The sequence below is a fragment of the Marmota marmota genome, unplaced genomic scaffold (genome assembly GCF_001458135.2).
Source record: "Marmota marmota marmota unplaced genomic scaffold, marMar, whole genome shotgun sequence".
In the NCBI taxonomy this organism is placed as follows: domain Eukaryota; kingdom Metazoa; phylum Chordata; class Mammalia; order Rodentia; family Sciuridae; genus Marmota; species Marmota marmota.
The window spans coordinates 49,612,938-49,629,568 of NW_026000037.1; the positions used below are offsets into that span (position 1 = coordinate 49,612,938).

Genomic DNA, 16,631 nt, shown 5'->3' on the forward strand with positions numbered 1-16,631 from the left:
GGAAATGTTTGTTTTAAAATTTTCTAACACTTTTGGATCCTTTGAACCTGCTTTGTGACATATGACTCCAGCCAGTGTACCCATTCTGTGGGATCCCTAGAAAACCCTTTAACAGACATGAGCTACATTCAACTGTGTAGTGTACTCAACAGCTATTCAGCCCATAGCTGATATTACCACAAGTTATTGGAAAAGATCTTTAAACATAAGCAACCAGGCAGCAAGAAGCATGTACTATGATAACAATTTAGTTTTAAGGTACTTTGAATATTGTTAAATCTAACCCTTTGTTTTCCAGGACAGGTTCTGTGTGACAAGGTTATTCAAAGTCACTCAATCAAATGGGAACTAAAACTTCTGACTTCCATACTGATGTCTTCTTGTCATCAGCATATTCTGTAAGTGACACTAAAACAGTAGTGTGACCATTGAACTGTTCAGTAACAATCAATCAAAATGCCACAATTACATTTGTTTATAAATGACATATGCATCTTAGTTCAAGTTTTTAGGTACCTTCATATATTGTTTTATACTATTTGAAACATGTATTTTAAACTCTTAAAGTAGAAATAACACTTTTTATTGAAAAAAAGTTAATAGAAAACATAGATGGAAAAACCTGATATTTGTTGATGTTTCAAAACCAGTCTACATATGTTACAGCAGTACATTTAGCTTTTTTATGCATTTGGTTTCTTGCATAGTTTCCAAAACATCCTAGAAGACAGCAATACTTTAAATGGAGTCTGTTAGAGTTTTAAAAAGTATTTTAAGAAAACCACAATTTTTGTCCTCTTGTACTCCCAGAGCTCAGATTAATTAATATTCATCTTTGCTGAGATCTTATCAAGAAAAGATTCAAGTCTTCTATAAAATTGAATTCACCAAAGCGGCAGAAGAATTTTCATTTTCCCCAATGCTGTGCTGCATCTTGGTTACTGAGATAACTGTTTCCATGGAGCAAGCCATCTATGAGACTGGGTAACAGTCAGTTCAAATGTTCAGCTTTGGTTTCTATTTCAATCCTGTGGCTCCTTCATGACAAGAGAGGCTGCTTTTCTAATATGAGAATGTCCTGTGGTACAGACCACCATGGGCCCAGCATTTATCTCCATATGATAGTGCTTTCTTTATTCAGAAACATTAAAGGTGTCACCACTTGGCATGATTACTCTTCTGCCAGGAGTTAAGGAGGATCAGAGGAAGCCATTTTCTCTTTACTCTTAAGTAGTACCTAGCATTTGCTTCCTGCTAAATCTTAGGTGAACTCTGGACAGGAAGGTGAGCTTCTCTCTCCATGGACACAGGTTATCTCCTAGGCATGAATAACCAGTCTGAATTTTTCCATCACCCTGTTATTAGGAAGTTTGGAGAAGGCTGAAGAAGTAAACCTTAAACAACAAGATGCAAGATGTTGATAACACTGATTTTTCTGTGGTGCTTTATGATTGTCAAAGTGCTTTCCCACAGACATATATGCCATTAACGGCAGAGACTGGACAGGGTATGAGGGGGGAAAATTCTAATTAGGGTCCCCATATTCCTACCCACAGGTGTGATCCCCTGAACAGTCATCTGAGTATGATCAGGACCTAAAGATATGATGGAATAGTTACTCATGTTGTTGTAGTTAAGTTACATCAAAGGCTCCACCTTGGCAGAAAGTTACATCAAAGGCTCCACCTTGGCAGACTTGGGAATTTCTCCTGCTGCTCTGAAAAGGTCAATGTCAGTGCTGGAAAGGGACCTTGAGCAGGTCACAAGATTAGGGTGTTCCTAGGCGATAAGGGCAAGTCCCAGTGGACATTCAGAAAGATAAATTAAAAAAATAAAATAAAATAACCCAGAAACCCCAGTTAGAATCTGCAGAGAAACAAATTCTAGCAACTCTACATGAGCTTGGAAGTGGATTCTTCCCTCAGTGCCGCCAACTAAAAACACAGACTGGCTGACACCTGAATTTCAGCCTCGTGAGAACCTGGGCAGAGAACACTGCCCAGGCTTCTGACAAAATAGAACAGGGACTGCAGTAAATGGGTGTTGTTTGAAACCGCTAAATTTGTGCGATTTCTTATGCAGCAATAGGAAACTAATAAAATAAAAAGCAAATTATGTATATCATAAACATTCCAGTGATATAGGAGGAAGGTTCAGAACTGTTTTGTCTAACTTTCTTCTGAAAATTAGTAATAGAACTGACATTGGCACATTGGGTTCTCATTTATGTTGCAGTACTGTTCTAATGGTACTATATGCTCTATCCTAATGAGTATTATTGGTAGATTTTCTTTATCCTGTCAACCAGTAAGATGAAAAATTGCAAGCATAATATGTTGTGTTGTTTGGAGGGCTCAATGCAGATGAAAGCATGATGATTTTATTAATTCTCACATCAGATCTTTAGTATAATAAAAACATTAATCAAAATCATATTAAATGTTAAATTGATAATGTTTTAAAAGAATCTAGAATCAAATGCTAATCCTCATCACTAGGCAAACAATATTCTGAGTAGTCAAGATCAGGAAATGTGATAGGCAATTCAACCCACTTTTTGTATTGTTTCTTTGATGAATTGTTTTTGAAACCCACTACAAAATTCCTTATTTTGAGACAAGGCAGATCTAAGCCTTTATGGACCATCATTGTTCCCCAGGCCTGGAAAACAAAAGAGAAAAGGAGAGAAAAAATTAAATGTACATCTACTAAGCATTCCTTTGGGCCAAAGTAAAATTGAGTCCACAGCAATTTACTTACTTGACCACATTTGCAGATGATCTCTCCATTTGTTTGATAGTCAGCAAACTTCTTCTGCAGTGTTTTGTTTTCTGTCACAACATAGAGTTTCCTAAAATCATCCAGGAGTTAGAGTCATTACTGGGAATTAGCAAAATACCAATTTGCAGACAACAAGTCCACACTGGACCCTAGACTCATCCACATGCCTGTATTATCCCATGCCTCATTCCTTCTATCCCTCCTGCTTCCAGTATTATTGTGGGAAATCTGGTTGATGTCCCCTATCCACACAAATCTCTCAAGGGTCATGTTTCCTTTTGTGACTTCTTTCAGTCTATTAGTTACTTTAACTTGACTTTGGTTGTTCAAAACTTTGAGAACAAATATGAACATCTGCATATTATGTGCCTTGTATCAAAATGGCTGTGGGATTTACATTTCTCCTCTCTTGTCCCAGCATAGATTACTTTAGAAATAGACATTTGAAATGGGAATATAGTTGGATGGGAGTAAAATAGGATAATTTCTGAAAAAAAGACCCTTATTTTCACCATTTTGAAAGACTGTTTACAATGTAGTATGCTTTACCACTAGTAGAGAAACGAAAAACTGGGTCCTCACAAACTCACTTGAATTCTGTTGTCATATTGACATGATGCATCTTCTCAATTACATAGATATCTTTCCCTGAGCAGGCTAACACATTACAGTTCTTGCAGAGAAAAGTTATTATTGATGGATTGTCCTTGCACTGCTTGGCAATATTTCTCTTGGTTTTCATTTTCTTTTCCATTATGCTTTGCAACTGCAATTCTAAAATCTGCATACAGAAAGGAATAGTCAATTTTTTCCCCATAGTTTTATTGAAATAAGTTTCCTAGAATTCTGAGATCTTAGTTGTAAAAATATACATTTAGCTGTGGTCTAGTAAAAAGAAATCATGAGACAATGACCCCAGAAGAATATAGTCTATCAGCCTGTCCTATAATCACCCTAAGTCAAATAAAATGTAATAATGGAGCAACAGTTACTGAGTAAGTTTCAGGGAAATGTTTAAGCTCCTCAACTTGATCTTCGACATCTGATTTGATTTTTAAGAAGCTTTCAGTTATGTCAATTCTGTCTATGACATAAAAAACAGATTTCCCCTCCTATACTAGTGGTTGCCTGAGCACTGCATTGAGAAGGATTCTCAAATGAGATGAATGGAGACATTATCTTGGTAGCTATGATTTAGTGTCACACCACACTTCACTGGCATTACTGCTCTGAGCTCTTTCACCTGGAGTAGTCTTAGGAAAGCAGGTCTCTTAGCCAAAAAGGACCTAGACCATATCTGCTATGGTTTAAATGTGACTTATATACCCAAATTTATGCCAGAGTTAAATCCCCCAATTCTCATGTTAATAGTACTAAGAAGATGAAACAGTCTGGCTATAGTGGGGCTTTGGAGAGTGATCAGATTAGGTTATTAAGACAGAACTCTTACTACTGAGTCCTGGGGATTTTACAAGGACAGGGAGAGAGATCACACAGACAAAACGTACACTTGCACTCCTGCCATGATATGGTTATAGCTGGGGGCCCTCACCATAAGCCTTCAACATGCTCTTTGAACCCTGTACTTGTGGAACCATGAACCTTTTCCTTATAAAGTAGCCTACCTCAGATATTGCAGTATAGTCATGAAAAGCTGACTAACACAAAATTTTATTTTAATGATTGGGAAAATTTGACCCATAAATTCCAGATATTGTCCTAGAGTTCACCTTAAATAACTTGTCTTGAAATATCAGCCTTTACAAATATCTATTTGATTCTTTCTTTTTGGACATTAGATGTGAAGCAGTAACTTTCTAGTGGTACTATTTTGTGGAAAAAGTTTGACACTCCAAAATGTTTGGTTTGCTCTCTATCTAAAGGGGTTTTAAAATGTAAGTTTGTATATAAACCTGGCCAGGAAACCTTGGACTTGGTTAGAGTTTTGTACACCAGTTTGAAAGCATCCCTTTCCTGAAGCTCTATTTAGGGTAGAGCCAATTCCAATGTTAAGAAACTAACATTCACACCCATATGCAAGGGTGTGAATTTTCTTCTAAATGGATTGTTTGCTATTATAGTAGTTACAGTCTTTAATTCAGTAATTTGAAGGATTTCCTGAAATATTGTAGAAATACATTCTTCTTTCACTGTATTCCTTTACACAATCCACATAACTGCGTTAATAAACTGAGATGTAGTTAGATGACATATATATAATATATGTATATATAATATATGTCATTTTTATATATAAAATATATATATGTCATTTTATATATATAATTTTTTAATCATTCAGATCCAGTTTCAGTATTACTACCTCTAAGAGGATTTCCTCAAACACTCATTAAAGTAGCCATCTAGTGACTTGTTTTATACCATCCTATTCAAATTCCCTAGCAATTATCTTTATATGGTGTAGGTGTTGCTTTTGCACCTTTACTTAGTTTTTCTTCTCCAAACATCACCAGCGGCACACTAGTATATAAGCTTCATTCAGCAGGAGTATGATCTGTGTTGTTTGTTACTATGTTCTGTCTGTGCTCCTAGAACTTGCCTGTCTTAAAGTGGACATTTTATAAATATTTCTAGAATTTAAAAATGTGCTTGTATAAACAGATTGGATCAATCCAAAATTACCAGATTTTGTTGAATGAGTGAGTTGCCTTCGTCTTTCTATATCCAGGGCAGCCTGAATTTATATTATCAAAGTTTATGGTTGGTTTTACCATAATGAACAAAAACTCCCTAAAAATTTCCTGCCCACCATAGGTCTTGATTCTTTATAGATAATTCTGGAATAAACACAGCTTAGCAAATAGGAACTTGTAATTTAGTACAATTTTTGTCTGGAAAAGTAGCCACAGAGGTAATAGCAATGGTAATCGTATCCAGCCTTTTTTTAAATGGAGACCAAATTTAGAGGTGAACAAAAACAATACCTTATGAGCATATGCCTCTGGTTTCATATTTTGAACGCAGTGTATAGCTTTATACATCATTTTCTCCCGGAAATCATTAACTATCTCACGTTCAAGAACTCCTGAACCGCTGGGGGCAACCACAATGTAGGTGCTCTCCTCTGCTCTGGCTCTACCACGGGCCTGAGAACATAAAAAAAGTCAAGCAAATGAAAGGCTATTCTTCACTACAAACTTTGTTGGTTTGAGCCTGGAATGATATTTATTGCTCAGCAAACTTGCCTTCAAACGATTGCTCTACTCCTTGTATAGTTAGTTATTTCTTGTAATTCAGCTCTTCAAAACTTAAAATATGCTGTAATATGGAAATTGGTGTTCTAGTGTGAAGAGGGTGAGGCTCTCCCACTGGCTTTGAAAGTCCTCAGGAAGACAAGAGGGATGCATGAGAAAGGGCATCTCTGCCTTGGCATCAGGGCTGGTGAGGCTGCAGATCTGCTCCTGGCATCTTACATTTGATTCTGAGCACATTTCCATGGACACATGCTCATTAGAGAGACAATTTTTTTATGCCTCTCAATAAAGTGATATTCAGGTACATTTTGAGTAACAGAAATGTAGCCTAGCTCAGGAGCCTATCAACTATAATATTATCCTTAAGGAAAAATGCATACTCTTATTATAAATAAATTTCTGAAATAAAACTATTTCCTAATTAGATGACTGCCTGGTTATCTTAGTCTTCTATGACTTGACTTTCATCCAAGGGTATGATTTACAGCATAAATAAAAACCCTTTAGTTATTGTTACAGGAAGCTTATTGTACCTATTAATGAGCACAACTCCTGTACATGTTCAACAAAAGGTAACCATAATACTGCTAATGTAGGTGTGATATAGATAAAGTGAAATTTGAATGGAAACTGGGAAATCTTATTCATTTATTTATTTATGACACTTTTAAATCTGCCCTTACTAAACATTTTATCATGAAAGATTTCAAACATATAAAGAAGTTGAATGAACAAGGGAAGAAAATACAGAAACATCAGGGTTCCCTAAGATTGGGGTGTGTTAGTCTGCCAGACACTTGTGGGAAAGTGTGGTTCAGATTTCTAGTCCCACTGGGGATCACAGACATCCTAGGAATAAGAGGCCTCTCGGCTCTTACATATGGAGCCAGTGCCATGGTCCTATGAAGTCTCAGGTTACAGAAATACCAACCTAAGAAGAGTTTTTCATTAAAAATACAACAGGTATCTGGTTGTCAAATGAATTAAACAGCAGTAATGTAAATGACAGTACTGCTCAGTTCTTCAAGATTGCTCTTTTTAGCAGAAAAGGAAATATGTTTTTAAAACTAAAAAAAAAAAATGTTTTTTGCTGCTTCACTAAAAGAAAGCAATCAGAACATAGAAGGAAAATTTAACACATTATAAAGGTATCTGAACGTACCTGGACCATGGCTATTTCATTAGTGACAAGGCCATAACGGATAACAATGTTACATTCTTTGATATCCAGACCTTCCTCTGCCACTGTGGTAGCGATAAGCAGATTTATTTTTCCAGTGCGAAATTTACTAATGACTTCTTTTTGTTCATTCTGTGGAAACATTTCAATAAATTAAATTTTGTGATGCTAAACACATTAAAATCTTCTAATTAAGAGAAGAAATAATAAATTGCAACTGGTCAGTGTAAATCAAAGGATTAGATCATACACGGATCTGCTGCCATCTGTTTTTGGCATTGAACAAAGACATGATGGGGAGACAACATTTGATTTCCAATCTGGGATTACCACACAATAACACAAATATTTCCCTCCTCCAGTCTGGAGGTGGGAAGATCATCAGTTATGCCAAGGAAATAAACTGATGGGCGATTTGGGAGGAAGAAAGGAGGAGGTGCTGTTGGCTGACAAAAGGATATGGCAATGAGAAGCCGAAACGGGCTTTTACTTTCACTACATTCACTTCAGAATGTTTAATATTCAGAGAATTAGATGTAGTGATGTTTTTATAGATTGTTGAGTTTTGAGTCACAGGAAAAAAAAATGCACACTCTATACTGCATTTGGTCATTTTCAGAATCATTCAGGGAAGAAATATACAGAATGTTCCTGAAAGGACAAATAAGAAAGTGAAAACACTGGCTTCCTGTGGGACTGGATAAGAGTCTAAGATGAATTTTAGAGGCAACTTAACATGAGTGCAGGTACAGGGTACACTGAGAGTTTATGGTGGCCTTATATCTTACTAGTTTTAAGCAAGATCAATATTGGATGTATTCAATGGGATAACAAAGATGGAAGAATAGGTTATTAAAAACAGATTTACAAGTATTTTTAAATAACAAGTATTCTGGATTTTGAAAGTCAATATTAATATATTAAAATATGCCCTTTGGTCCCTGCATAGGAAGAATAGGTGAGCATGAACCTAGCCTGATGTAACTGGTGTTGTTTTAAATTTTCATATGACTGCCTTTATCAACACTCTTTGATACAGATTCACTCTCTTTTGTTCCTATACATTCAACAAAATAAGCCATCTAATAAACCATGTGCCTCTGATCCCTTTCTTCTTAGGGGCAGCATAGGTTGTTATTTGATTCCTAACTGCTGGAGAATTCTCTAGTAAGGCCCCTCTTGAGTCTTTAAGGATTTCTTCCTCATGTCTTCACATCTGCTGATAAAACTAATATGTCCTTGGATTTTATCAGAAGATGCCTGTGCCTTAATTCAAAGCAATAACTTTAATAATGAAATTTCAGATATACTATCAGATCTTTAAATCACATCAAGTAGATGCCAACTCCTCTTCTAAAGTATAAATTCACTCCAGTGTACCAGGGTGGGAAATGAGGAATTCAGAGGGGTAAGGAAGGGAAGAGGTTCCAGATTTGGGCATGTAACCCCCAGATTTGAAGTGGATAAGGAGCAGAAGTAGTTTAAAAACAGGATTTTCACTTGTACCTCATCCCTTTTCAAACAGGAGCCAAGGCCACTTGCAACAAAAATCTCAACATTAAACTAATAAATATAATAAGAAATAAAAGACCTAGAGTGAAAGAGTTTGGATGTAATACTTACAAGGATTAACTCAAAGGCTGTGCGACTGAACTTCTGTTTGGCCTTTCAGCCACCCAGAAGCCAGGGCAAAAACAGTCCCTATGAGGTATTCCCAAAAAGCTTATGTGTGAGACAATGCAAGAAAGTTTAGAGATGAAATGATTGAGTTATGAGAGCCTTGACCTAATCAGTGAATTAATCCCCCATAGGGATTAACTGGGTGGTAACTGAAGGAAGGTAGGGTGTGGTTGGAGGAGGCGGGTTCTTAGAGGCATGCCTTTGGGATATATATTTTGTCCTTGTTGAGAAAGCTCTCTGCTTCCCTCTACCACACTCTTCCACCATGATATTCTGTCTCATCTTGAGCCCAGAGAATCATGAGTTCCCACATAAACTTTTCCTCTTCTAATTGCTCTTGTCTGGCCTTTTGGTCACCACAACAAAAAAATACTAACTGAAAACAAAGATTAAGTAGATTGATTCTGATACTATGAAGAAATAAGCTTGTTGCCCAAAGAAAACAGTGCTTTATCTGGCTTTAAATTTTAGAGGCAACTTAACATAAGTGCATGTACAGGGTATATGGAGAGTTATTGTGAACAATTCCCAAATTCTTTTGTCTAAAAACATGCTCAAATAGATTTAGTTTGCTCCATTGGCCTGAATGATGATGTCCATAACAGAACTGAAGTATCTCCTTGTCCAGCAAGACTTGGGGGTCAGTATGACTTCAGCCTTCAGAAGAACATTTTACTCTAAAAAGAGATGGTTGTATACCCTAGAGATTAGTGTTCTATCTGATGTGTGAAGGGTAAAGATTTGCTCCCAAGATGTAGGCTCTCTATTCATCTCACAGATTGTTTCTTTTGTTGATAAGAAACTTTTTATTTAGAATCCATCCCATTTATTGATTTTTTATTTCAATTCTTGTGCCGCAGGAGTCTTATTAAGGAAGTTGGGGCCTAATTCTACATGATGGAGATTAGGGCCTACTTTTTCTTCTGTTAGACGCAAGGTCTCTGGTTTTATTCCTAGGTCCTTGATCCATTTTGAGTTGAGTTTTGTGCATGGTGAGAGATAGGGGTTTAATTTCATTTTGTTGCATATGGATTTCCAGTTTTCCAAGCACCATTTGTTGAAAAGGCTATCTTTTTTCTAATGCATGTTTTTGGTGCCTTTGTCTAACATAAGATAATTGTAATTTTGTGGGTTAGTCTCTGTGTCCTCTATTCTGTATCATTGGTCTAGCAGTATGTTTTGGTGCCAATACCATGCTGTTTTTGTTACTATTGCTCTGTAGTATAGTTTAAGGTCTGGTATAGTGATGCCACCTGCTTCACTCTTCTTGCTAAGGATTCCTTTAGCTATTCTGGGTCTCTTATTTTTTTGCTTTTTCTAGATTAATGGATATAAAAAAGTGGCATATATACAAAACATAATATTACTCAGCAATAAAATAGAATAAAATCATGGCATTTGCAGGTAAATGGATGGAGTTAGAGAATATAATGCTAGGTGAAGTTAGTCAATCCCCCAAAACCAAATGCCAAATGTTTTCCCTGATATAAGGAGGCTATTCATAGTGGGGTAGGGAGGGGGAACGTGGGAAGAATAGAAGAACTCTAGATAGGACAGAGGGGAAGGGAAGGGTTTTGGGGTTAGAAATGATGGTGAAATGTGATGGACATTATTATCCACAGTACATGTATAAAGACACAAATTGGTGCGAATATATTTTGTATACATCCAGAGATATAAAAAATTATGCTGTATATGTGTAATAGGAATTGTAATGCATTCTGCTGTCATACACAAATTTAAAAAAAGAAAAAAAAAAGAGATGGTTGTTGTACTCATGCATGAAATGTCTATGAGGGTCTTTTTCTCCCCAAGTGTTATTTTACTGTGCACACGATTGCCGCAGTGCCAGGCGCCATACAGACTTGTTTACAGACTCTAACACACAATAAATAGTATAATAAGATAAAAATGAAATAAAACAAAAACCTTGAAAAAAAACCCATTTTTCTCTACACTGTATTGGGTTGTTAATTTTTGAAAGAGAAACCCAACTTAAATCTTCCTCCAAGTACGGAAAAAAAAAAAACAGACTCTTAAGACAATGCTTAGCTTATCAAATACCAGAGTAGACTATTATTAAACTTGATTTGAAGAACCGGTGTTTCATTCTGTAAAAGTATTTTAAGTGGGAGAGATGATGAAAAGCATTACAAGCAATTTGAGACTGATAATAGTGGCATAAGAAAAGAAGTCCAAAAGAGCATTTGCACCTGTGTCATAGGCTTGAACTCACTGCTGTGGCCGGCGCCAATCAGATGGTGGGCTTTCACTCCTACTTCAGCAAATTTTTCATTTTCAGAAATCCACTGGGAAAGGGCATATGCGCCCTGTCGTGTTTTTGTAAAAATTATTCCTCGTGCAGATTCCTCGGTCCTGGTATATTGTTCCAATATGGTGTTTCTTAATTTGGTCAGCTTTTCATTTTCATGTTCTGGGTTTTCAGCTAGTTTTTTCAACGTTTTTTTGTTTTCTTTAAGAAATAATTATAATTATTAATATTAATTAGCTTCACTTAGCCATTCTACAACACATATATATCAAACATCATTTTGTACATCATGAATATATACGTTTCATTTGTTAAAGAATAAATAAATTAGTTTTAAAAACTACAATTACACTAGAGAATTTTATGTAGTGATACACTGAGATGTGACTTATCTATCATTGATCTTATGCTATATCTAATATCAGGCTGGTCTGATTAATAAATTCATTGCAGTCATTTTGACAGTAAAATGGATCATCAAGTGGTTGATTATACCATGCAAGTAATCCCTAATCTGGTCACATCAGTTAGGAGTGGGCTTTCTTCTTTGAAAATAAATTTTTAAGAGGGACTCTGGGATTGCTTACAAGAAGCGGTGATTCGTATCAAAGAGGTAAGACTGTTGAAGATATGTTTCTTTGAATCTTACCAAAAAATAAAGTCATGAGAAATTTATCAGTCTCGTTCAACTTCAAAGGTGTTTTTAAATCACCCTCATCTTCATCATCATCACAATCATCTTCATCCACACTTGTGTCACTGTCGTGTTCCACAACTGCAAGCTTCTTCTCTTTCTCATCATTATAGAATGTTTCAAGGTGCTTGTACGCATCGATCATCCTAATGGTGTCATTAATTTGCAGGGCTTCATTGTATTTCCTCAAATGTTCTGCACACACACGGTCTTTGCGATTTCCTTCTCTAGCAGCTGTGAAAGAATACACTGTGTAAGAGAAATAGCAAGCAAGCCCCCTATGACTGTGCTGCAGACTTAAATAAATGATGACTCCAAAATCAGCTTCACCTTCATTTTGAAATGATCAAGGTACCGCTTAAAATGTGTCATGAATTCTCAAAGGGGGAAACAGTTCCCAACTCCTTGACAAGCTGACTTAAACTCTGCATCAGCCAGAAAGTGTACCTGATCCATGCAGGAATGACATGACAAACCTGTCAGTGGAGCTTGCCATGAGAGACAGCTGTTAGTACTAATCTTCTTACTTTAAATATACAATAAATGAAAGAGAAAACTGGATGAATTGGTACTTCTTTCCTCAGATAAGGGATTAGAACATGTTTAAGCTTGTCCCATACAGAATACAGAAACTCAATTTGATATTCTATTTGCTTACAGTTTGCTTGTGAGTATGTGCTATAATCATCTCAAATCTTGGTGTAAACATGCGATAAACTGTTAGTTCAAACCCAAATTACCTTTTTTTTCCTTTTGAATGGCCCATTGCTCATAAGGCTGAGTTCCAAAATCTGATGTTGGACTCATTTGGCAGTGATTTTGAATGCTTGTCATTATTTTTACAAGTTTCTCTTTAAACGGATCCTAAAAATAAATTATACACTTATTCTTACATATTTATGCTGTTATGGAGTGATGTTATCTTTGTTAAATTTGTTTATATGTTATAATAAATTTGACTGAGAATCTTTGCCTAGACAATGTAACAAGATAATCTCTAATCACGTCTTTGTACATTGTACTTATTTTTTTCAGCTTTTTATTACCTCTAACATCAAGCCATACCCATACTAACACCATATGCCTCTGCTGTAATTTCTAATTTAAAAGTTTTACAGAAGTAAAATTAATGAATGATATAAATCCTAAATATTAAAGGTAATTTTAAAAACACATTGAATTAATGTCACAAGTACTTGGAAAGTCAACAAATTAAAGAAGCACTTCAAAATTCAAACAAATTTAATACTGTTTTCAATATTGTTTTTATCAAAATAAAAATCTTAGTTTGAAAAAAGAAAAATATGCCATAGTTTATGCTATATGATTCCATTTTATAAATTTCAATATCAGTCAAAACACATCTTTGGTTTTAAAATCAGGATAGTAGTTCTCCTTGGGACACTGTGATTGACAGGGGGAGGAAGGAATTTTCAGGCACTGGCCATGTTTTATGTCTTTATCTGTATTTTATTTGCATTGATGTGTTCAGTTTATGAAAAATCCACAAATTAGTACACTTATGATTTGTGCTTTTCTGTGCATGTGTTATACTTTGATAAAAAGTGTATTAAAAGTATATCAAGAAGTTAGTAAGCTAAGAAAGAAGAAATTCTTTTCAAAAATATCATAAGAATTTTTTAATGATTATGAGTAGAAACATGCATGTAAACATATCAAATAAAACTGAATGAATAAAAAAAGTGAAAATGAATAAAGTACATTTGAATGTGTGCATACACCTCAAACAGATAGTACTCTTTCAGAATTGAAAAAATTATGAAGGTTGGTCACTAACATTGGCTTAGTGCCTACTACATTTTAATCACAGTATTGTTTACTGCACATATATCATTTCCCTTATTCTCAATATTCTTAAGAGTTGTATTTTCAATGTGATTAAGTGAAAATAGCTAAAATTCATCATGCTTTTTCCATTTTACAAAAAATAGTATTTATATAACCTACTGGTCATAATGTCCAAATTGACTCTCAGTTGATTTTTATAATCAATAAAAATATTCATTAGAGAAACACCACTAAATTAAATATTTCACTCCTTTATTATGATAGCATTTTCCCCAAGAAAGTAAATATGCAGATATGCAAATTAGGTAAAATTTCCATTATCATTGCCAACTTTAATCTGGTAGCAACAAAATGGCTCTGCGGAACGTCAGAAAACTAATCCTGGAAGTCACCAAGAGAGTAAAAAGGATAAAGTTCACTGTCATATCCCTCTAGTTCAGAACACTGCTCCTTAGCCTCATGCCTGTGACCTGTATCCCTCCAAGGCTCACATGTAGCCAGTTACTGAGTTACTTTTTACATAAACTAGAAAACTAAAAGATGAATGGAGGAAACAATTAGCATCAGTGATTTGCTGCCCAATACCAAGTTTTGAAAGCATAAAACTTTAACTTGTTTGCAAAAATTTTTAAGTATTATCCAGATGGTCAGTATAAAATAGCTTTTGCCATCTTTTAATTGAATATGGCATTGACAATCAAATAGATATAAAATGTTAAGAACATACTTCTCTGGTGTCATCTGCAATTACAAACTTCTTGCATGGCTCCTTTATTTGGTCTTTGAGTTGCTCAAGGTTTTCTTTAACAGTTTTAATGGTAAATGCATCAAGATTGGCACATATCTGGAGAAGAGATATTTTAAAATGTTCAAACAATTACTTTCCCCTTATAATTGATTCAGTGTTAGTTTTTGTGTAAGGAATATGTAGTATATAATTTGCGGCATAAATATGTAGCATAAAATATCATGTAAGTAGTAAAAAGAAGCTTCTAAATCAAGTTGGTGAATAATTATAGCAAAAAGTATATTTCTTCTCATCTCTTAAATTCCATTCTGCAGCTGGAAAATTGGACATGAAAAGAGTACAGCAATTTACAGAGATTGACAGAGAATGGAGATGAGATAATCATATTATACAGGCGTATTACAGATCATCTTGACAACCATGGAACACTTTACCAACCTCTTCATATAATGAAGACAGTGCAAAGTTGGAAGCAGCCTTATCCCTTTGTGCATAGATTATACTGGAGTTAGTCCCTAATTCCAATGATAAATTTTATCTTGAAGCCAAAAATTGCACCTCTGAATGATATGTACTCTAAAGATTTTTACTGAATTTAACTCTAAAGGACTTAACACACAAATGCAATTCTTGGGCTACTCTGATTCACTTCACACTTGAGATCTTTAACACTTGAGTGGTTTACATGGCTTCACCATTCTGGGGTAGCTGACAATTTCATCTTTAATGAAAGATCCTCATATTTCTATTTCCCATTTAATTTGAGTAGCTCAGATTCATAGAAAGACACATAACCGAAAAGACACAGAAAGTATTCAGTTTTACCACTCATGGTGTAAGACGCTATAATGCGTGAAATTTATAAAATAATCTATGCACATTTTTATATAGAATAGGTCATTAAGTTGTAGAATATTTGAGAAGGCATTCTGTTTGTCTCAACTGCTCATCAGTTATATCTACTCTTCATAAATGTTATGCTCTTCTGCATCACAGTTACTTAAGTTTTATCACTGTTTTGTGGATTAAGTGTATTTACCATAGTTACAGCAAAGAGATTTAGTTTAACTGATGATCATGACATTTGAATTCAACCTTACTTAAAAAGTCCAAGAAACATTGTTATTTGTTTTAGCTTCTTGATGATATGTAAAGTTCATGACTTACTTTTAAAATGTGTTCTTCAGCCTTGGCTTGCTTTGTGGCACCTCCAACACCGGGTGAAGCTGTTAGGCCCAATATCTGAGGCAGGGGAATCACTGGTTTGTTTTCTTTTTCCAGACGTTTGTTTTTCAACTTCTGTTTCAAATAACGTCTCATGATGTTATTATAGACTGCTTCTTTGTTGGTGTGATGACATTCATCAATAATAATGAGGGAGAAGTCTTAGAGGAAAATCAAATGGTTAATTTTGCAATACCTGAAAGCTACAGGGAGAGAAGTACCCTGAAACTAGCAAATCAAGTGGCCATGGGGATGTCTTTCTTGGGCAAGAGACTGGCACTATTCTGTTTCAAATTGTAGGAGAAAATCTAATCACTCACTCAATCTGTGTATTCCTAAGTATGGGATACTATTCACCAAGCTATACCTGTTACATACTATACCTGTTTAATAGATGGGTTTCAGAAAGTTCATAGAGCTAAAGTGTTAGTTCATAAAGCTAAAGTGTTAGGAAGTGAAATTTACAGCCTGCTTTTTTTTTTCTTTTTTCTTTTTTTTTTTTTAAGCATTCAGGATTATCCTTTGGTTGTTTAATAAAATATTTCATTTTGGGTTGGCAATCTTTATTTTTATTACATCAACTAAAATTATGCACTATTTAAAAAGAGAAAATTTTGTTTTAGGATTGTATTTAATTGTTATAATTACTTTTAGACTTTCCCTGCCAATCTCCTACCTTCTCAATCCGTCCCAGAAAATAGGAAGGATTGTTTTTTTCACTCTGCAGAGAAGGCCATGGTTCTAATGGAATCTCTTAGCAAATAAAAAAATTTTGTCAGAAGTAAACAGAGAATCCAGTGAGTGTTTGATTTAATAATGGTATTCTTATGAAGATAAAAGTGATCTAGAAAAACTTAACTTTTTGTTTGTTTCTCCCAGTAAGTGAAGGGTTTTAGTGAAATCTTAAAACATGAAAGACAATCTAAATGAAGGCTAACTTCTCATCAACATTTTAAAAATTATTTAAATAATTCAACCTCTTTTACTATCAACATTATTACTAATTTTTCTTTTTCTAAAAACAAACA

At 34.9% G+C, this 16,631-nt stretch overlaps 1 protein-coding gene across 2 annotated transcripts in view; it reads right to left on the bottom strand.

The window, feature by feature from the left end:
• Window positions 1–561: 561 nt before the first annotated feature.
• Ifih1 (interferon induced with helicase C domain 1) overlaps window positions 562–16,631 on the bottom strand; it is a 55,489-nt gene continuing 39,419 nt past the window's right edge. For both annotated transcript variants that reach the window (XM_015479256.2, XM_015479255.2), the window contains 10 exons: window positions 15,547–15,764; window positions 14,359–14,475; window positions 12,563–12,686; window positions 11,778–12,056; window positions 11,070–11,329; window positions 7,159–7,308; window positions 5,727–5,888; window positions 3,372–3,562; window positions 2,761–2,851; window positions 562–2,661 (listed from right to left, as the gene is read on the bottom strand). In XM_015479256.2, coding sequence (XP_015334742.1) covers window positions 2,482–2,661; window positions 2,761–2,851; window positions 3,372–3,562; window positions 5,727–5,888; window positions 7,159–7,308; window positions 11,070–11,329; window positions 11,778–12,056; window positions 12,563–12,686; window positions 14,359–14,475; window positions 15,547–15,764 — 1,772 coding nt within the window. In that variant the 3' untranslated portion in view covers window positions 562–2,481. The remainder of the gene's footprint in view (window positions 2,662–2,760; window positions 2,852–3,371; window positions 3,563–5,726; window positions 5,889–7,158; window positions 7,309–11,069; window positions 11,330–11,777; window positions 12,057–12,562; window positions 12,687–14,358; window positions 14,476–15,546; window positions 15,765–16,631) is intronic.